General features: G+C 36.1%; 1 protein-coding gene and 1 pseudogene across 2 annotated transcripts; one reads left to right on the top strand and one right to left on the bottom strand.

Moving 5' to 3' along the window:
* The first annotated feature begins 6605 nt into the window (after positions 1-6605).
* LOC140878956 (E3 ubiquitin-protein ligase CIP8-like) lies at positions 6606-18198 on the top strand (annotated as a pseudogene).
* A 447-nt stretch (positions 18199-18645) lies between these two features.
* LOC140883242 (synaptotagmin-2-like) lies at positions 18646-22721 on the bottom strand. 2 transcript variants are annotated; one of them, XM_073289629.1, is made up of 12 exons: positions 22611-22721; positions 21713-21811; positions 21574-21624; positions 21376-21499; positions 20898-21016; positions 20575-20676; positions 20317-20391; positions 20157-20233; positions 19834-20080; positions 19324-19674; positions 18985-19116; positions 18646-18777 (listed from the first exon to the last, which is right to left on the bottom strand). In XM_073289629.1, the coding sequence occupies exons 1-12, from the start codon at positions 22719-22721 to the stop codon at positions 18646-18648; spliced, it is 1620 nt and encodes a 539-aa protein (XP_073145730.1). The 2 variants fall into 2 exon arrangements, with proteins under 2 accessions (XP_073145730.1, XP_073145731.1); XM_073289630.1 differs by having other exon boundaries at positions 19834-20035.
* Positions 22722-23480: the final 759 nt, after the last annotated feature.

Below are 23480 nucleotides of genomic sequence, written 5' to 3'. Positions count from 1 at the left end.
TAATCAAAACCCGAGTTTATCCCCGGTATAAAAATCGATTTCTGGACAGCAGCTAAGTCCATAAAATTCTGCTCAAGCCCGGTTTCAAACTACTCCAAAAACTTAGCACAATGCCTCCCAAGTCCCAAGCTACTAGACTAGGACCAAGTCCAACCCTTAGACTCATCCCGAGCCCTAAGAACTCACCCAAACACTTCGACTTAGCTCAAAGATGGCAGCCCCTATAAACCTTCAAAACCGTGACCTAACAACTCCCACAATCAAAGTTCCTTCACTTCCAAATAACCACAAATCTTCAAGCCATTCTAACACTACCATGTGAACGACATGGTGGTTCCTAAATCACCAACCAAGCATCACACACACAATCACACAATTTTCAAAAAGTCACATGCTAGCAGGGTAAATCTGAAATTTTTCGAAGGTCACAAAGCCCCAATGCATTCACATTCCAAATTCATATCCATTTCAAAACTTCAACAAACAAATTAATTTCACAATCATGAATGCAATATAAATCTTGGCTAAATAGGAAGGCTCGAACATGGCATATATATACTTATACATTTTTCGACAAAAATCTCAAGAAATGCAAGACACACAATACACTAATCTACATGGTGAAGAGAAGGAGCCATATCCTTGCCTTAAACCAAGAAAACAGAAATGGGGAGCTCGGATGGAGCTGAAATCGGCCAAGTAAAAGCAGGGGGGCTCGAACCGCTGGGAATCGAGCTGAATAAATGGGGAGACCAGCTCGCTCAGCTCGCCGAGATGCAGCTATGCCGGAGATGGAGGGTTGGCGGCAGCGGTCGAACTTGAAGAAGGATGTGGAAACCGATGGCTATGCTTGAAGAAAAAATGAAGGAGAAGTCGTGAGTTGTGTGTGTGTGTTTGGGCATGGGAATGGGTGTGTAATTTGGGTGAGAATGAGTGTGAGAGAAATGTTAGTGGCTAGGGTTTAATATTTAAGTCCAAGTGTGAAAGGATGAAAAAGTGATACTCAATAATTACAAGTGACACTCACAAAATAGCAATTTAAGGCCATGAATTAAATTGCACAAGATGAAACTCAAGTAAAAAAAAATTCATATTTAAAATATAAAGATTGGATTTTACTAGCCCGAGAATTAAAATTCTAATTTTGCAAGAATTTAAATATAAGCTGTAGATTGCGAAACTGGAAGCTACTGAATCCAAGAATTAAAAATCAATACTTTAAATATTTTGATGTCGCGGCGATAAATAAAATATTTAAACAATAAACAGAGCAATTAAAATAATTTAAATAAACTAGACTAACGTTTAAAAAGAAAATTAAATAAATACACAAGAAAAAATAAAAATCTTTAAAATGATTTGGTCAATTAAAAAGGTTTTAAATAAATAAGCTAGACATTTAAAATAATTTAAAATAACTAACCGCTAAACTAAGGCTATTAAAAATAAATAAGTTGGACACTCAAAAATATTTAAACAAATAAACTACACAGTTAAAATCATTTCAAAGAATAAACTAAACAATTAAAATCATTTAGATATGCAAGCTTAAACCTTTAAAATATTAAAACAATTAAATTTGCATAATAAAAATCATTTTGACAAAAAAAACTTATAAAAACAGTAATTAAATAGTTAGTACAATAAAATCATTTGAATAAATAGTAAAATATTTTATTAACACATAACTCGCATAAAGAATTTAAATCAGTTAAACCTAAAAATAATAAATCCTAATATTTATTAAATTAATGCATGCGATTTAGTAGATTGGATTTTAGGCGTCACATATACCACGAGCTATTATCCATTTATTGGATTAGATCGTCTCTAAGAACCAAATAATTATTACATATCACCTGAAGAAATATCTCAAATCCCTAGTTTAATTTGACTGCAACTCTAAAAATCCAGAAATTCCAAATTATTATATGTACGACCTGAATTCATATTTCAAGAACTTAGTAAGCAATTGGACATCTCGAAGAGTTGTAACCCGATCGAAATGGCTTTCTAGTTGATCCTCCAGTACCTTAGTATTTTCCCAATAAATAAATCCACAGCTTATCTAGAAAAACTACCTGAATGTTCTATTCATCATTCTATTTCCATAGTTGGTGCATTAGTCTTACCGGTCGACAATCACAAAGTTTTAGAATGGAAATGTAAAGTACTCAAAAGTATTCTAGGGACAACTCTATTTCCCTAACTCGCGACTGAGTACTAGTCATTCAGCTTACCAAAAGCATCTGTTTACTCTTAACGATCCTATTTAAAATTGAAACAACCTATTCAATTAATTTAATACTTAGTTGCCTACTCGCTAGAACCAGATATAATTTATAGTCGTCATTCCTCAGAACACAACGATAACTTAGGATTTTATCTAGCACTAACATTAATTCCCAACGGTCTAAACACTCACTATGCAATTACGAGTCAAATTTCTACACAAAAAATCGAAATGATAGTTGAAACTATAATCCACCCAAGTCCTTGTCATGGTGGATCATGAAAAGAAACAAACATACAAGTAATGCCGCTCAATACGAAAAGAAATAGTGCAAGCATTACAAACAAACGAGCTGAAAACAAAATTCTAGGTAAGTGAAAACAACCCATTTATAATTAAATTCTAGGGGTGAATGAATAATAATAGAGGTTCCATGAATAATAAATATGAGCCAACAAGACACAAATCTCGTGATCTTTCACCCATGGGTAATGAAATCAGGCTCAACAATCAAAGCACAATTAAGACAATCAGTGTGACTTCAGTCGAGAGAGGTTCACACAAGTTAATAATCAGGAAAAACAACGGTCCTAATACATATTCGAATGTCAACCACAACATAAGTAGATCACAAAAGAAAATCGAGGTGAATCTTACTCACATCAACATGTGACTCTAGAACCGAAGAAAAATTTCAAGAAATGTAAAACATGAACAAGATTTTATTAAGAAGTTCAACCAATACCAAAGTAGCTGAATACAACGTTGACTGATGTCATACGAATTCATGAATGAACAATGGATGTGCAAAGAAATTTCGGATACTCAAAAGTATATGTTGCAACGGATTTGAGCACAAAGAAGAAAAAGAAATAACGATCGGAATAATAGTTCACATAACTGAAAGGCTCATAGTAACCAATTCCTTATTATCCAAAAATCATATTTGCCCAAATAAACAAAGAAAACTCAAACTATCCATAATAATATAAAACCAAGTTCGTATTCCAAGTCTTCACACGAGTTCGATTCACTAACTTAACTGACAAACATACCTCTATCAATTTTTAAGCAAACTATTCACTTAGCTTTATCCGACTAAATTCCATCCATAAAAGAATAAATGACAACAAGGACACAACGACTAATATCTCCTAATACGGAAGTTTAATATTTTCCATCAAGCTCCTATAATCTCATAAAATTATTAATACTACCTAATAACTCAAACAACATCCACGTACTATCCAAAATTGGAAGTAATATTAGTACACCAACTCCATTTAACATGGAACCGCATGATACAAAAATAAACAGTCAAATAGTACACTTTAAACTATAAAAAAAGTTTTAAACGAAGATAAACACTAAACTACTCACTTAAATAAATTAAACATCTAGTTTTGAGAATATTCTAAAAAGGATGACATCAAAACATTTAAAGTATTAATTCAAGTATGACTAACATATAAAATTCTTTAAAAACTTATAGACTTTGAGGCGAGATTTCTCGAGTTTCTTGCAACCGGCAGTAGGCACAACCCAAACCAGAACCATGCTTTGATACCAATTGAAACGATCCTAACTCTACTTTAAATAATAATTAAATAAATGCGGATTTTAAGAAATTTTTCGGCATGACCTCTCTATAAATATTCAAACCCGCCTGTTACAGACAGCAAAAAAAAAAATACGACCAACAATACCAAAAAAAAAACTAGACCGAGAAAAGAACAAGAACCAGAGAAAAAGGTATGACAATTCAACCATCAAAATAATTAACACTATGATATTTACATGCCCAAAGACGATCAATAAATCATTGCGTTTACATTTGTCCCAACAAAAAAATAAATAGCTTTAAAGTGTTTAAAATAATCTTCTGCGGAAGACTAGCATAGGTCGGAGGGATGTCCGTGCCCGCATCGCAGTCCACTCGACAGTCTTGCACCTCAATCTCAATGATAACGTAAACATGCCTGAGAACAAATAAGTGTAGTGAGTCTAAAAGACTCAGCAAGAATATGAGGGGGGATAACGAGTACTACATAAATACAAGCACACGCAGATTAAAAATAGCTGATACTAAAAATACTTTTGTTTTATGCTCTTACTTTAAACAAAATAGACTTTTAAAATGAGAGAATATGAATATAACATATGCATGGCTAAGTCGAACATAATCAATGTAACTGCACAAACTGTACTGAAATATAGTCATAAAAACTGTGAACTGTAACTGTATCTGAATCTATAACTGTGAACTTAAATCCTTGAATTGTGACTCTGTGGTTTCGATCATAATCATGGCTGCAAAGCACTATGCCACAAGGAAGTCAGGATAACACCCAACCCGTCTTTCCCTATGGTTGGTGTGGGAAGCCAAGATTTCTCCTAGCCCGTCCGTACACATGAATTTCGGTAAGGGAAGCTAAGACGTCTCCCATCCCATCCAAACACATGAATGTTACTATAGTCACAATCATCTCACTTTGTTCGAAAAATACTTTTTTTCATTCATAAATAGGAGACTTAGCATGCATATGTAAATATGATGTATATGTAAATGTTGATCGATAATCATGCATATGGCTCACACAAGAATGACCAGGATGGTGATTTAGGAGCCAAACCAAAGGATGGAGATTTAACCTATAATTTGCACTTAAGACAACTTCGAGCGGTTTGTCCGTAAAATTTGTAACATGCTCGATTCTTAATCAAAAGGGATTCCGCTTGAAACCATGACTCCATGACACTTAGAACTAAGTAGGGAAATCATCCACTTAATTTTATTCCTAAGCAATCATTTTACAAAAATCGGAATTCTGGGCAGCAGCCCTTTGGCTTCAAAAATATTCTGCACCTTATTAAATCAAAAATCTAAAACTCAACCAAAACTTAACCGAATTAATTTTCGCTTGAACCGAAATCTTCCTAACATCTTAGAATAATTTCAGACCCGAGCTCTTGACCAAAACCCGAGTTTAACCCCTGTTTTAAAAACCAGTTTCCGTACAGCCCCAACGTAGCCAAAATTCTGCTCATGCCTCACTTTTATACTCAATCAAAACCTTAGCCACAAGACCCCCAAGCTCAGAGCCACTAGTCTAGATTCAAGACCAACATTCCACCTCATTTTCCAGCTCCTACAACTCGCCTTGAATCACCTTAAACCCAGCTCGAAAGCAGCCCCTCAAAACCTATCATACCCGAGCCCATATCCTCAAAATTCGAGTGCAACACAACTCCATCCCACAAGCTATCTTCAAGTCATCCTAGTTGATACCATGTGAACTACATATCATCCATGGTAGCCCTAAATCACCATCCAAATCACACCAACGGAACACAAGATTTTGAATCAACAAGGCATGGAAATAAATCTGGAATTTTGAAACAAGCCAAGTACATAAATCTGAAATTTTCGAACAAGCCATGCCGTGAATAAAACTGGACAATAATCTAACCAACATGCTAGGAATAACTTCTGGAAGTATTCGAATCATGAGCATTGAAAAAAAATCTGGGCAAAAGCTCGAACACAAGCATGAAGAGGAGCTGGAAAAGTGCTCGAACCATATGCAATAAAATCCTGGAAACTTTCAAACATCACAAGACTCTCCGCCAACAACAATCGAATGAAACACATTGAACTATAAATCATAGCAGTTAATCGATTCAAGCTAATGCAAAACTTCTGAAATTATTTCGAAGGGCAGGGGTGGGTACATGAGCTTTCGAACAGGGCAAATATATGCTTAAAAAAATTCAAATGCTTAAAGAAATACAACACACAACATAATAATTTACTAGGTGAGAACAAGAAACCATAATCTTGCCTAAGCTAAAACTCGAAATGCAAGAACCCAAGTGAGCTATGGCTAGGGGTGTAATCGAGTCGAGCCGAGTCGAGTAGCACACTACTCGAGCTCGAGCTCGACTCATATTTAACTACTCGAGCTCGATCAAGTAGTTAATTTCATACTCGAGCTCGAGCTCGTCTATATCTCGAGCTACTCAAGCTCGAAAATTATGTATAATTATATATAAATATATATAAATAAATAATTATATGAATAAATAAATAAATAAAATATTATATACATTATATTTCTATATATATTTATATTATATTTTATATTTATATGTGTTATCGAGTAGCTCGCGAGCTACTCGAACACATATATTTCAAGCTCGAGCTCGAGCTTGATTGTATGTTCGCGAGCTCGAGTTCGAGCTCGAGCTCGGTCAAATCGAGCTCGAGTCGAGTTTTGACCGAACTACTCACGAGCTACTCACGAGTAGCTCGGCTCATTTATACCCCTAGCTATGGCTGCCTCAAAGGCAATGGAGCTGCTACGAGCTGGAAATGGGGGTGCCAAGGGCTGCTGCAGCTCGGCCAGCTCGTGAAGGTGATGCTCCGCCGGAGCGAGGAAGAGTTGGAGAAGATGTAGCCGCCGATCGTGAGCTTGAAAAAATAAAATAAGGGAATGTCGTGAAGGGGTGAGAGGATTTAGGCGTGAAGTGTGTGTGTGTGATTTGAGTGTAGAATTTAGGGATTAGGGTTATATATTAAATTGAGTGTGTAGGAGATAGAAAAAGTGCTACACACTTTTAAAACGTGCTAATCAAACTTAGCAGCTTTGGGTCTTAAATTTAATTGCACCTAGAAAATACACAAGCTTGAAAAAAAAACAAGAATTAAACACTTTAAATATTCTGATGTCACGGCAACGAGTAAAATATTTAAATAATAAACAAAGCGATTAAAATACTTTAAACAGACTAGACTAATGTTTAAAAGCAATTTAAATAGATACAAAAACGAAAATAAAAAAAAATCTTTAAAATGATTTGAACAATTAAAAATTAAAAAAGATTTAAATAAATAAACTAGACATTTAAAATAATTTAAAGTAACCGCTAAACTTATGCTATTTAAAATAAATAAATTGGACACTCGAAAATATTTAAACAAATAAGCTAAACAGTTAAAATTATTTAAAGACTAAAATAAATAATTAAATTAAAATCATTTAAATATTGAAGCTTAAACCTTTTAAATATTAAAACAATTAAGTTGCACAATAAAAATCATTTTGACAAATAAACTTAAACAATTAAAAACATTAATTAAATAGTTAGTACAACAAAAATCATTTGAATAAATAATAAAATATTTTATTAACACATAATTCACAGTAAGAATTTAAATCAAATAAACCTAAAAATAATAATCCTAATATTTATTAAATCTAATGCAGATTGAATTTTAGGCGTCACAGTTTAGCTTAGGCAAGATTATGGTTTCTTAGCCCTTCATTATGTAAATTTGTATGTGTTGTGTGAGAATTTCATGAAGCTTTCGAAAATATACGTATACATGCTCTGTTTTTTTTAATTTTGGGCAGATTTTCGGCCATGGGAATTTTTGCATTGTAGGTGTTTGAGGAATGTTCACATTGTAAGTATTGTTGAGGATTGAATGTGTTATAGCTTTGAAATGGTGAATGCTTTGATGCCATCAGATTTTTCGAAAATTCCAGATTTATTTTCCTAGCAAGTATGGTTCAAAATTTGTGTGATTATTGTTGCAATGATTGTATGGTGAATTAGGGACTACCATGGGTGATATGTAGTTCACATGGTAGTGTTAGGATGAGTTGAAGTTATATTGTGAGTTGGTTTGGAGGAAATTTCGAATTGTCTAGAGTTTAGGGGCTCGATTTTGGTTTCCTTGTGGAGCTGAGTTTGAGCTGGTGGTGATGAGTTTTAAATGGGTTTTGGGTGATCTTAAATGTTGGTTTTGATGCTAGGATAGTGGCTTGGAGTTGAGGGACAAATAGATAGGTTTTGGATTGGATACGAAGAAGAGGTCATGAGCAGAATTTTTTGGAATTGTTGGGGCTGTCCGGAAACTTATGATTAAGGTGGGGTTAAAAGTAGAATTTGGCTAAGGGCTCGGGTCTGGAATTGGGTTGAGGTGTTAGGAATATGCCAGCGAAAGCGAAACTAATTCGGTTAAGTTTTGGTCAAGTTCTAAGCATTTGAAGAAATAGGTGCAGAATTTTGAAATTTAGTGAGGGGCTATCCGAAATGCAATTTTTATAAATTGATTGGATATGAATAATTCCTTGAGGAGGAGTTATAAACTTAGTGAGAGTTGTGGTTTCAAGTAGAATCCTTTTAGAATAATAATTGAGTGAGTTATAAGTTTTACGGGCGAACCGCTCAAATGTCCTAAGTGCATAATTAAGGTTTAGATTCCCACCCTTTGGTTTATCCCCTAAATCACCATCCCGGTCATCCTCATTTGAGTCTCTTGCATGATCATTGAGTAAATATTTTTAAGTACATTAAATCTATATATGCGTGTTAAGTCCATGAATCAAGAAGGAAATAAAATATTTTGATGAAGTGAGTTGGTTGTGACCACATAAATACGTGTATGGACGGGTTGGGAGACGTTCAGGCTTCCCTTACCACCGGAAGTGTATGGACGGGCTGAGAGAAATCTTGGCTTCCCTTACCACCTGACGTGTATGGACGGGCTGAGAGAAATTTTGGCTTCCCATACCAAACATTAGCAAGAAGGGTTGGGAGATATCCCGACTTCCTTGCGGCAGAGTGCACTGCAGCCATGATCTAGATCGAAACCAGAGTCGCAATTCAAGGATCTAAGTTAACAGTTACAATTCAAATCATTTATGATCATGTTTCAGTACAGATTATTCAGTTACAGTGTGCATATGTTATATTCATGTTCTTTTTATGTTTAGAAATCTTTGTTTAAAGTTAAGGGCATAAAATTACTTTTAGTATCAACTATTTTTAATCTGCGTGTGCTTGTATTTATGTAGTACTTGTTATTCCCCCCCCCCCCCCCCCACCCCATATTCTTGTTGAGTCTTTTAGGCTCACTACACTTATTTTTTTCAGGTGAGGAGTATTTTACTGAGATCGAGGGACAGGATCCCTAGGGCAAGGTTGCCGGTGGTGCAGGCCCTTGACCGTCACTGCTTCTTTTTCGCAAACTCTGATGTCTATAATAATGAACTGATGCATTTCAAATACTTTTAGAAATTTGCGGGATGTGGCTTCCCTGCTTTTGCATGTTTGGCATGTAAACTTAATAATTTATTTCCGCAACTGTGTGGGATTAACTTTCTTATTTTTATTTTAAAATCCTATGATTTCGTTTGGTTATTTATCGGTTGTATATTTCTTCTATTTTGTTATTTTTAATTGTTTTGAAATGTTGATTGAGACATGTTAGCTTTTAATATTTTTAAAACAGGTCATGGCAAAATTTTTCGAAAAATCCCGCATTTTCTTAATTAATTAAATTTAGTTTAGAGGTGTGAGAGTCGTTTCAACTAGTGTGATCAAGTAGATGCTATCTACGATAGCGAGATTCGGATCAAGGTTGATCGCAATCAGTATGAGGATTTCAGATAGTTAGAGTGGAATCTAGATCGATTGTTTAAGCGCTTTGCGATAAGATCGAGGGATGCGAGGTTAGTGTTAAACCAGTGAGATACAATGTGTTGTATCTTGTTTTCTTGTTGGGAAGCGATGAAATTCGTGCGTGCCTAGAGATACCTGATGACTAATTACGATCTTAGCAGGAGTGTTGTCATTAATATTTGTAGTCAGTGTGACTGATACAGTCAACAATTTGGATCGAATGTGCCATGTTGTTGGAGGATAACGATGGGTAATGGACGGAAGTCAGTAGTGTTACGCAAGTCTAGCAGGATTGCGGATATGAAGGCAGTGATTGCCAGGATGATTGTTAAAGGCGTGCGAGTTTAGAATCAGCGCGGATTCTAAACAAAGTATAAGTTCTGATGTGGTTCGATGATTAAACATACCCTGCAGGTTTAGCGAGGTTTGGGATCGTCGAAGGATATTCGACCAGATGTTTTGAACCGGAACTATTGGTGAATTGGATAAATGATTTATGTTACATTCTCGGGATTTCCCTAGATTTTGGGGACGAAATCTTTCAAGGTGGGGAGGATGTAGTGGCCCGTATCCAGAATTAACTATTAATGAGTAATTAATTGAGTGATCATGTTTAGGTTAATTAAAACATTATTAAGGAAATTTCATATGAATTAACGGAGTCCGAAAATGGATCCAGAACACTCAAATTATGCCAAAAAGGTTCCGAAGGATCGGACGATCCGAATCAGGAATGGAGCCAAGGATCGGAGGCCCCGAGGAGTTCGGACGACCCGAAGTCCGATCGGACGATCTGTCATGTACGTCTAGCTGTCCCAAGATATTATGTCATCGGTGATGTCACGAAGGTGACTTCGGATCCGAAGTGCAAGATCGGACAGTCCGAAGTTCTGGCAGGGACACTTGTCACGCATGCAAGGATCGGATGGTCCGAAGTGAGGTTCGGACGGTCCGAACCCTTGCCTATATAAAGGGGCCTAGAGGCTCATTTGTCAACCGCACCAACTTTCTCTCCTTCGCCCACGTGGCTCTATTTTAGGGCTTTGGGTACTCTTATTTTAGAGTTGGAGTAGGAAATATATTTTAGTATAGTCAGACAGTGTCTGACCTAGCTGTAGAGCAGCGCTCGTGTAGCGGAGCCGTGCTCAAGGCTATGGAGCTGCAGCAGGGGTGTGCCCCTAGTTGCGGGATAGTCTCCATCAGTGGGATGACGACGGATGTAAGTATAGCTATGGTCTCCTTAAATTATTTAGGAGTATGCAATATCTTAGTTAAGGCTTTTAGAGCTTAATGAATAATGCATGAGTATTTGCATTGTAGAGTTGATGATAGGCTTGGAACCTAGAGTGGGACTGCTAGGACTGCCTGTAGTAAGGTACGTAAGTACTGAATGAGATTACCAGCGGATATGCATGCTTATATGTTGCATTTATATGTTTGCATGTTATTATGGTTATGTGGCATGTGCATATCATCTTGTGCTTGTACATCTTTTGAGATGAGCCAGTTAGGGTTGCTCAGCCCTGTTTGGACATTTGGATATCGAGTACCCTTAGGTACTGGTATCTAGAGGACTCTGTGGTCCGCTTCCAAGGTTCGGGAGTAAGTGGTCGTGCGTAGTAATTAGCAACACCGATGTGACGAGCTCATGTCCCAAGCGCCAGTTTGAGCAGTTTGTATACAGTTATCCCTGATATGGATACCCTGTCATTTGCATGCATCATATTTGTATGTTTATCCGTGATTTCGTATTGAGCTTAGAGCTCATGTCCAGTATTTTCTATGCATTTGGACACCCCATTCGACGGGGCAGGTGTAGGTGCAGGTTTGAGAACTAGGAGCTTGGAGAGGCCAGTGACCCTTGAAGACAACAAGATTAGCGGTAGGTTCTAGTTAAGTTATTCGATTGGGTTGTATAATCGAATTTGTTTAACCGGCTGTATTCTGACGGTCTGCTTGTATTTAAATCTTCCGCAACAATTTATTTAATGCATGCTTAATTATAATCTTAACTCTGATTAGGTAGTGGATCCAGGTCGGGTCGCTACAATCATCCTGCTGAATGGGTGCTGTAATAGCCACCTCTAGCTCATATTTTCCTGCATGCTCAAAACTTTCTTGTTCCAAGTAATCCACAATGTCAACAGAATATACACAATCATCACTATCAGAAAATTTCATGGCATCATAAATATTAAACTTAACAACCTCATCATCAAATTCCATAGTAAGTGTGCCACTGTGAAGATCAATTTTAGTCATCGACGTTTTCAAAAATGGTCTACCTAACATAATTGGACTATTATGATCACCATTTTCCATGTAGACCACATAAAAATCCGGAGGAAACACCAAATTATTCACTTGCACTAACACATCTTCTACTACTCCCCTAGGGTATGCATTAGACCTATCTTCTAACTATATGACAATTCCAATTTTATTCAAAGGATCAAGTTTTAAGGACACATAAATAGAATACGGCATAACATTGATCGATGATCCTAGATCTAACATGACCTTTTCTAGTATAACATTTCCTATGGTGCATGAGATAGAAAACATACCTGGGTCCTTGCATTTTGCAGGCAATTTCCTTTGAATCACCGCAGACACATTTTCACCCAACTCCACTTTCTGACATCCCTTTAATGTTTTTTTTTGCTTTGCAGTGCACAACTCATTCAAAAACTTTGCATAGCAAGGTACCTGCTTAATAGCATCTAACAACGGAATATTTACCTCACATCTACGAAAAGTTTCATACAATTCCTTAATCCCTTAATATTTCCTAGACTCCTTAAGTTCTAAGGAAAAAGGGGCTACAGGCTTATATTCATTGAGATGAGGGAACTTACCTTTTGGCTCTACTTCCTGAGTAGTTTCTTTATCATCCACTTTTTGCTCTTTATTTTGCTCCTTCTTGGATGAAACATCAACTTCATTTTTCTTGACTTTCAATTCCTTAAAGTGATGGCACTTGCGTTTTCTCTTGGGTTCGAAATTGTTTGAGATGGTAAAGCGTTGAAATGTTGTGCTTCCAACTTGTTGATTGAAGTGGCGAGCTGTCTCATCTGGTTATTCAAGTTTTGGATACTTGCTCGGGTTTTCTGTTGGAAAGTTAGAGTATTAGTTGCAATATCCTTAACTATATTTTCAAGAAACTCACCTGGCGCTGGAATCTGAGGACGCTGCTGTTGTGGAGGATACAGTGGCCTGTAAGATTGATTATGCGATTGTGCCTGAGGTCCAGGTTGATTCGCTTGAGGATTTCCTTATCTAAGATTTGGATTATCCTTCCAACCTGGATTGTATGTGTTGGAATATGGATCATACTTTCGCTGTGGTGATCCAGGAAATCCGTCAGTAGCATTCACCTGTTTCATTGAGTCCTCTTGAAGTGTGGGACACATGTCAGTAGCATGTCTCACTGCAGCGCAAATACCGCATGCCTTTGCAGTCTATCCATTCCCTACAGCCACTTGACGTACAAGAGACGTCAGTTCAATCAATTGTTGCTCAAGAGAAGAGACATTTACCTCATTACTCTTCTTAGGTGCATGATCACTCCTGTTGGTGCCAAATTGCTGAGAATTGGCAGCCATATTCTCGATCAAGTTCCATGCTTGTACTGGAGTTTTGTCCACAAAACTCCTCCACTGGCCGCATCTAACATACTCCTGTCATGAGGTAACAAACCTTCATAGCAATATTGAATTAACAAGTTTTCACTAATCTGATGTTGCGGACAACTAGCACACAGCTTTTTGAACCGCTCCCAATATTCATGAAGTGATTCCCCTGTCAATTGGAAGCTTTTTTACTCTTTTTTTTTTCCAATTGATTTACTTGGTGAAGTCTTCTTAATCTGGTGCAAATTAAATGAATATATAAATTATGGATTTCAATATTGTTTGTACAGGAGATCAAAGGATGAGAGTATGCTGTGCATATTATCAATCACCCAATAACATAGTTTTTTTTGTTCGGGGATCATGGGCCGATGTGGGTTTTGATAGATGTAGGTGTTTGAACATATCAGAATAGTATAAACTTTTATATTGCTATTTATTTTTAAGAAGTTCATACTTTTGTGTATAAATCAGCAATTCTTCTTCTTTTTTTTTAACTAAGATGTGTATTAACATCCAAATATGCATGCCTATATTTTAATCTAAAAATGCTGTCAAACTGCTTGATTAAAGGTATAAAACAAGACTAATAACAAAAATAATGTGGTTTAGTTTTAAAAAAAATCAATTATTTTATTTGTTGTAATGCCCCGTGACTCTATTATTTCGTTATCTAGAGTGTGGATTTGTTATGTCTACAACTGAATATTGGAATATATGATGCAGTTGAAATCCGAGTGAATTTATTTATTATTTAAGTGATTAATTCTTGGTAAGTTATTTGATATTACTTTTTATGTTCCTCCTATCTCATCTCTTAACATGGACTTCCTAAAAAAAAAAAAAAATTTATCTGTCACATATTTCAGAAAATTATATGGGGCAAGGCTTGCTTTTTTGACAATGAAGTAATGACAACTAAGTTAAGTCAGTGTCGATGAATTGATGTTATGGAACTTGGGTTTCATATTTGAATATTGAAAATATCAAATATCAATTCAGTTTTTTTCTTCTTTTTTGAGTAAATTTGTGTATTCTATTTGTTAATATTATTTGTAAGAAAGAAAGTATTATATTTTGATTCATAGGTTAATTTACAATGTCATTAAGGTAAGAATATTTTGATTTCTGAATAATTTGTCACTGGGTAGTTTTTGGCTCCTTTACATTGTTATGTATGTGGTGGATATTTGATTTTGTTTCAACAAACCCGTTTCTTGCGTGTTTGGATTATGATTAATTGAATTTCAAATTTTAAAATTATATATATTTAAATGAAAATTGAAATATATTTGTTTATATAATGATAGGGTTATAGTTGAAAACAATTGATGTTTTTGACTTTTTTTATATTTTTATAATTATTTATATTTTCATTGTTAATACAAAATATTTTATTAGTGAGTTATTTACTATTTGTGGTGTGGATACAAAATATTTCCCTTTTAAAATTATTTTCCCCCAAAAATGTTATCAATTATTTTAGTATATTTTTGGCTATGTTTTTAATATATTGTACATTTTAGTGTAGAAACTTTTTGTTTTAATTTCTTCCGAAGTTAAAGACGAAAGAAAAAATATTTTAAAAGACTGAAGAATTTTTTTAAAAAAACATTGTACCAAAGTTGTCTATATATTTGCTATTGACATGTATTTTTCATAACTAAACCAAATATTTTGGAAAATCAGTTTTACATATGCAAATTGCAAACAAAATTTATGTATCACAGTACACACAAAATTCTATTTTCGGATTTTTTTAATACTTCACAATTTGTAAGCTATGGAATTTAATGAGTAATTTGTGAATCATGAAAATATTTTTGAGACTTTCTCTATTTCAAATTTTTTAATACTGTGAGATTGCTAATGCATTCAATTACAAGAGTACAATCAAAGATAATTTGTAAGTGTATGTCATTGATTTTATAGAATAAGACAACAAAATCAAACATTTTAAATCAAAATATGATACATTTATGCAACATATGAGTCCATGACATTCATATATTACGTTACATATGTAACGCGTGTGCCTGGTGGCTAATTTTATAATTAAGCTTATATACTCTAGGTCTTAAAGTAGAAAACTGCAGAAACCATCTGTTGCGACTGCGTGGTTGGAGTGTGAGGAATAATTTGTAAAATTCGACAAATATGACCGGACGACACCATCAAAAGATATTTAAGTTTAATTCATTTAGCCGAAAGGAGAGAAAATTAATTAATACTAGTAAAAGCGCACACGCTATGCGTGCGTAGTCAATATAATATAAACCAAATTCATTTCATTTTCCTTCAACATAGGAGAAATGAGTGTAGTTATTAATAATGTGTAGAATGCAGTTTTCAAAATGCAAAACAGTTTTTTTGTTTTTGTTTTTCACCTATTTTACCATTTTTTCCAATGTAAATATATTAAATTTTAAATAACTACCAATGATTAAATGGTAAATATATTTTGGTGTCATCAAAACATACAAAAGCGGTTTTTAAAAGTGGCTCAAGTTTTATAAGATAAAACAACAAAATCAAACATTTTAAATCAAAATATGATACATTTATGCAACATATGAGTCCATGTCATTCATATATTACGTTACATATGTAACGCGTGTGCCTGGTGGCTAATTTTATAATTAAGCTTATATACTCTAGGTCTTAAAGTAGAAAACTGCAGAAACCATTTATTGCGACTGCGTGGTTGGAGTGCGAGGAACAATTCGTAAAACTCGACAGATATGACCGGATGACACCATCAAAAGATATTTAAGTTTAATTCATTTGGCCGGAAGGAGAGAAAATTAATTAATACTAGTAAAAGTGCACACGCTATGCGTGTGTGATCAATATAATATAAATCAAATTCATTTCATTTTTCTTCACATAAAAAAAATGAGTGTAGTTATTAATAATGTGTAGAATGCAGTTTTTAAAATGTAAGAAAATTTTTTTGTTTTTGTTTTTTACTTATTTTATCATTTTTTTAATGTAAATATATTAAATTTTAAATAACTATAATGGTTAAATTTAAATATATTTTGGTGTGATGAAAACGTACCAAACTGTTTTGAAAAGTGGTTGAAGTTTTATAAGATAGCAAGATAGAAAGAGAGAAAATAAAATCGCATACCCATCCTGATCTTCCTCCGCCCACCATTTTCAGGAAAAAAACAGGTGTTGGCCATGGCTGAGACCCCATCGGATCGATCTCCGGCTCATCGGAGTACTGGTGCTACAGCTGCGACAAGAGGGTTTCAGTCGAGACACTCTCCAATCATCACGACGTCGTCTGATCCGACTACAAGGACGGATTCGTCGAACCCATCTCCTCCGTCACTCGGGCGCACCAATTCCCAGCCGGTTCTTCGCTCCAATTTTGGTGACGAGTTCATACGAATGCTTAAGCTCATAACTCTGGCCGCGCGTGAGGAGGACGCGCCGCCCCCGCCCCCGGCCCGATCTGATCCGGATTGATGGGGAGATGGCAACGGGGATGAAGACGACGAAGAGGGGGAGGGGGAGGGGTAGGAGGAGGAGGAGGATGATCGATTGGTCATAGTCCAGGAGGATGGTGACGATGCTCGTTACCTTGAGCAGCGTGAGATCGAGTTTAGAGATGGATCCGAACGTGAGGATGAAGGTGATGGAAGTGAGGTCGATGAGCTGCTTGGTGGGGAAAATGATGAAGAGAAGATACGTAGAAGGCAATGGGATGTGCTGAGGCTTAGAAACTTCGCCACTCGAGCTGATTGTAGACGCAACAGGATTCTAGATTGGGCGGATATCATGATGGGCCTCGAAGACCATTCTATTGATCTTCGATTACAGATGCCGGAATTCGATACATATGTTGGGAAACCGGGAGATTATGTGGATGCTGCGGGATAGGAAGCACTGCTGCAGAATTTAGCAGAGAGTGATGGTGGAGAGAAAGGTGGGGCGCCACCAGCTGCGAAGGCAGCGGTGGAGGGATTGGGCAGTTGGGTAATTGATGAAGTAGGGAAGGAATTGGAGTGTTTTATATGCAAAGATATGGCGAATGTGGGTGAAATCTCCAAGAAATTGCCTTGTGGGCATGGGTATCATGGTGACTGTATTGTTCCTTGGATGGGGTCACGGAATTCGTGTCCCGAGTGTCGGTTTGAGCTGCCTACGGATGACCCTGAGTATGAAGAGGAGAGGAGGAAGAGAGTGGTCATGGCAGGCTTATTGGCGGCTCTATCGAGTTCTTCTGGGAGTAGTGGTAGCAGTAGTTTTTGCTGTGATTAATTGGTCATGGTATGCAATGAATTTTCATTCTTTATTGTTGTTCTGTTGGTTAAACTGTAGGTTTGTTTTAGTGCTGGGCTTTAGAGATATTTGATTTGGAACTTCTTTTCATATTAGTACGAGGCCGTGAAATCGTAACTTTTGCAGCCCAAATACATTAAATTGCCCCTCCTTACTTCACCTAAATTCCCGGTGCTTCTCTTTAAGGCGGATGAATCTTTGTTATTTGGTTTCTCGTGTGTAAATAATAATCCGAATTCGAAATTTCAGAATAAGTATTATGTGATATAATTTCTATTATTCTGGTCTACCTTTTGGTGGTGTTACTTAGCTTGTTGCAAAATATGTACCAATTGCCTGTATTATCTTCAAGTTGCTATCTGCTATTTGGAGACGAATTTACAGGTTGAATTTCTAGGCACTAATGCACACGGCATAGTTACTCTAACATCCCTGGGAAGTTAACTTTGGCAATGCTTACTAAAAAAGACTTTTGAAGAGTTTCTGGAGGGGTATGTATTGCATTCAGGGGTGTTTATTGAATCATGGACTTGCGGTTCTAATTGGATTTGAAACAATGCGTGAATATGATGTAGCAAGATGATCAGGGCCATACAGGATAAGTTCAGGCTGTCCTGAGACAGATTTTAGGACAGCCAAAGTAACAATGCTAGAGTTTAGGATTTGGCATTTTGGTTTAGGAAAATCTCTGTGGACTAGATAATTCGCTAGTTATATATGGTTATTCATAAAGTTGGATGCTTTCGACAAAATGAAATTTGTTCATGTTTTTAAGTTGAGATCACTAGGTAGCATGTCAATACTGGCATCTTCACATGAACTTTCCGTTTTTGTAAAATAGTGCAAGGAGTGATCAATTTCTAAAACAACATTTTCTACCCAATGAAAACTGCAATAGAAACAAATTGCCATCCCTAGAGTTAAAAATATTCCTTGCTGCTCAATTCTTAGTTCTTAAAATCCACCATATTATTATTCACAAAACCTATATTGCCATGAAAGCAATGTTGCAGAGCATCAAGATGCAGTTCTCCATTGCATCTCAATCTGAATCCTTCCATTCTTTGAGTCAATAAGATGGTATCTCTCATTGATTCGCTTGTTGTTGATGACATCTGATAGGTGTATATCCACATAACCCAGAGTTTCCTAAGGCAACAAAAAAAGTCAATATTGTTCATTTGAGTATTATCATCCTAAATAGTTGGACAACGTGAATATTCCTTTTGATTGTACTGTGGACAAATCTCGCAGAGGGACGAGTACCCCGTCCATTTGAGTATAAGTATGTCAATCTGCCTAAACGAAGGGTGTAGATTGATTGCACGACTGGTTATGAGAGATCAATGAATGTACCTTGGGGTGTAGTAGACCCATTCTTTTAGAAGTACTAATCACTTCAACATGAATCTTGTCATTCGTGGGTGGTTCATCTAGCGTGAACTGAAACTCTTCCTCCCATCTCGGATCTCTGCTTTTCTTCAGAGTCTGCCGAATTCACAGAATAAGAATGACTAAGAATCGATCACTACGATCCTAACCTCCTGGCTACAGGCACGAGCCTTTGGATATATAACATGGTTCATCACCAAGTAGGGTGTAAATTCTTACATAATGCCTGAGTTGTTGATATATACCTAACCATTTTATATTAAGATTTGGATTGATGATATCCAATCCCATAACATAGTTTACCTTAGTTTTTCTCTCCTCTCCTCGAAAGAGTAGACGTGCTGATGGATTGGTATGGTTCTTCCCTTCTAAATCTTGAGCTTCATGGAATATTATGACTAGCAAACCTCCTTCATTTGGAGTTCTTTCTGGAGCCTTCTGCACTGCATTTGAATCTTCAACATTGGTGGGCACCTCGTTATCTTTGAAAGGTTTGTATTCAGCTTCGATTACAATCTGTCCTCGTGATTTTTCATTCTGAGCATCATTTGGGTTCAGGTTTTTAAGAAGATCGAGTGTCAAAACTTTTGGCTCGTCTGGAGTCAAATCTTTCAATGGTATTACATTCAAGCCCATCTTGTCATGAGATCCAACCTAAACACATGCAATCAACTTGATAAACACACAGTCCTCTTCAATTAAGGCCCTCTATATGATGTAATGAAGGTTGATAGATGTGCAACAAATACGTCGATTATGGCCGAATCATGTAGACTTGTAGAAGGATTGTGAGGGAGTAACATGATCCAATACCTGTTCCCAGTCAAATACCGAGAGATTTAAAACTTGAGCCTCAGGGTCCTTGATGACAAAAGAGAATTCCTCGTTCCATTCCGGGTTCAGGTTTTTATGTTTCACAGTTGTTTTCTTGGACGGAAGCTTGTCATCCGCGAGTTTTAGCTTCACATAAGGGTCAGATGCTCCTAAGAGGTCTTTCTTCTTGAGCTTCATTGCTCTGAGAACCTTCACATTAAGTATTCCTACTGGTTTCTTCATTGCTCTGTCAGTTAGCAATCCCAAAATCTGATTAGAAATCGTAGAGTTTCACATACTCGAAAACATATGTTTGTGCTTACTTAGCGGGATCCATGATCTGAACTTCAAGTCTTTTAGGCCATAGATACATATTTGCAACCTGGTCTTTGATAAGTTCCTGGAAGCATATGAAACATATATATTTGTGAAAAAATCACCAAAGATCTTGGAAAAAATGCTGGAGAGGACAAATAACAGTACCTGGACAAATCTGTACAGTCCAGGAATGGACATTACATCTACACCAATAAGCTTTAATCCAAAGTCCACATGAGGCTACAGAACAAGAATTTAAGGCAAAAACAACATATCATGAACTTGATTCAATAGTTGATAGCTCACTTGACGTATGCGAGTGTTGTGCATGCAAAACGCGTGCAAATCTCTTCATCTCTTTTTACATGGTATTCAATTTTTATTTTTATTGTTATTTTTCCCGAGAGAATTAGTAGCACATACCTTCTCCATGAGAGAAACATGTATGTTTGCAAAACAAGGAAAGCTTGGAACCAGTGGCTTTAATGTGATCCGAGGATTGGCAAATACTTGCAAGTCAATAACCTGAAATGCCAGAGAAGGGAAATCTGATCACCAAGGTTCACAATTGTTTGGTTGAAACAACTTTTGGCCAAAAACTATATCGTGGGTAGGCTTTGTCTATGAACCCGGTGTAGTTTACATACTACGTTCAAATGTATATCTTATATAAAACTACTCCAGTGTAGCATAGGCAGCCTCGTGGGTAAGAGGTATAAATACAAAACGATGCAAAGAAACAATACCTGGACTGTAGCTTTCAACCCGAATGCTTTGGCAGCGACAAGGATGTTAGGATTAGCAGCCCACTTCATGCCTAACTCCATTATCAGTTCTTTCTCTTCTGTGTTGTACACTTTCATTCCTAAAGTTTCCAATTTTATGTTTGATGGTAAGAAAACACATACTCTGAACAAGGACTAACTAACTTGTGCCCGAAAAAAGAATCCAACTAATTTACGATTGAGATCAAATTTGGTCATGTAGAAACAAACCATCAAATTGTTGACTGTCTCATGGATCATAATCGGACGTTGCTAGTCGCCTATGAATACAAAAATGTTCTTCAACAAATAAACATGATATGCATGCATAATGGCACATTGGGGGCAGAGGGACGTGATTAGACTTTTTTTTTAGTGAATGAAGAATTCATTAAGTCGAGTCTGGCTCGTTACATGTTTCCCAAATTGATGAGCATGAGTGAGAGTAGTGAAGCTAAACCTTGAAATGACGGTGGAAGGGAGCCCAAAGTCAATGCTTCAAAATCTACTGAGTCGGTCTTGTATTTTGGGATCTGCTCTGCTATGATTGGATCTGCTATTTTCTTTGCCATCTTACATATTGCCTGAGGAAGTTAGGATCCTCAATATAACCCGAAAACTACATGGAATTAAACACATTATTTATACGAGAAGGTACCTTATCTAAATAAGGCCACATATATTCTATGAATTTGTTCAGCCAGTCAATCTGCAAGGGCATATATGCAGTTAGAAACTGTAGAAACTGTGAACCACAACAGGACATGAGCAAAATGAATGTAAAGTTGAATGTTCACCCTGTCGTAGTCGGGATTTTTTACCCACAGAGGTATCTCTGGGAGCAGTTGTTGGAGGGTTTTAGCATCTAGCTCGGTTAGAGGACGAATCTCGGGATCCTGCAGAGTGTTCATTGAGAACAAAAATTCATATATGATAGAAAGAATATGTTACTATGGCCGTCACATGTCAAAACTGGCAAATGTTGGGTATGATAAAGCCTAAATGAAGTATGCATCCTGAAGAACAACATGACGTGAACCCGAACAATTGGGGTAATGGGTATGATAAAGCATATGCGCGCATGGCACGCGCACAAGACAAGGTCTACTTCTTATAAAAGTGAAGCATCCTGAAGAATACAGTATGGTATAATTTAAATATCGAAAAAACTTTGTTATTATCTTGTTTTTATATTTACAAAGTTGCTTGACACTGCAGAGCATATTGTCATTTGGGGCGGACCAGGCTTTAATGCACAGATATTGAGCCTCAAGGAGCGTTGAGCTCTAAGATTCATAAGCTTGAGATCTGTGATGTAAAGATTTGTATGTTTCAAAATTTTCAATTTCAGTTATTGGTCTATTAATTAGTAGGAGAATCCCTCAAAGTTAAATATATATATATATATATATATATATATATATATATATATATCACTTCACAATCATTTGCAGTATCACAAATTAGCCATGCCTTTGAAAAGATGGCAGGCTTCCGTCCCCCGCGGTTCCAAGCTAGCTGGAACGATTCTCACTCGTTAACTATCAATAACAGAACCTAGCTATTATGTGAATGCGAATCGCCAATATCGACATGGTAGTAGCTCTTCTACTGATTTGATTTCAATCATGTGTCTCCGGTGCAAAACCGTAAATCAAATAAATACACAGATTCATGGTGAAAAAGTAAAGTGACCTTCACATCATTTGGTTGAGAGAGAATGAATATATAGTATCCGATCACAAGCCCGGCCGTGAGCCCGATCCCGAACCCGAAAGAACCCAATATCGTACTTATAATGCCCATCACCGACTTTATATCACAAACAACACACAGTGAAATTCAACAACGCCATCATATTATGGCCATTTTTTGAGAACGAAGAACTGCTTCAAAAAGTGAATTTTTAGCCCAAGAATGTGCAAACGTTGGGAGAAAACGTATATTAGATCGAAAAATATGGAATTTTTAGAAGTTGATGGGACGAAAAATGAGGTTGATTATGAGAAAAAAAAGGTGAAAATGAATGTCATATTCAAAGATCCCATGCATTATGGATCAACACATAACGACTTTGTTACTTTTCAAGACCGCATCCCATGCTTTGGCATTTTACCCATTATAATAATAATAATAATAATAATAATAATAATAATAATAATAATAATAATAATAATAATATAAGTGCTTGTTTTGCTAATTCAAGAGGGTTTGCGTTATGTACATAGCCTTGCAGCGTGTGTTACTTTCAATGTATTTTCCGAATGAATTCCACGTGTTTTGTTTCGAATTCAAATGATTTTATGAACATCATATACAAAAAAACACTTAGTATAACAATATAGAATAGTCTTGATCAAATGTATTGTAATTCGCTATCATTTTTGCGGTATCCTGGAGATAAATCGAAATATGAGACTAATGCATCCTTTAACGCATTTAAATTATACTATTAGACTCGGTAATAACTTTTGATAAATAACGAAAATGATTCTACAATTAGTATTTCAACTGTTAATTGCATCAGCTCCTTTTGAAAAATCTAAAATGCATAAAACTCATAAA

Source organism: Henckelia pumila, chromosome 2 (assembly GCF_033568475.1).
Source record: "Henckelia pumila isolate YLH828 chromosome 2, ASM3356847v2, whole genome shotgun sequence".
Classification (NCBI taxonomy): Eukaryota; Viridiplantae; Streptophyta; class Magnoliopsida; order Lamiales; family Gesneriaceae; genus Henckelia; species Henckelia pumila.
This window is presented reverse-complemented; position numbering and strand designations above follow the sequence as displayed.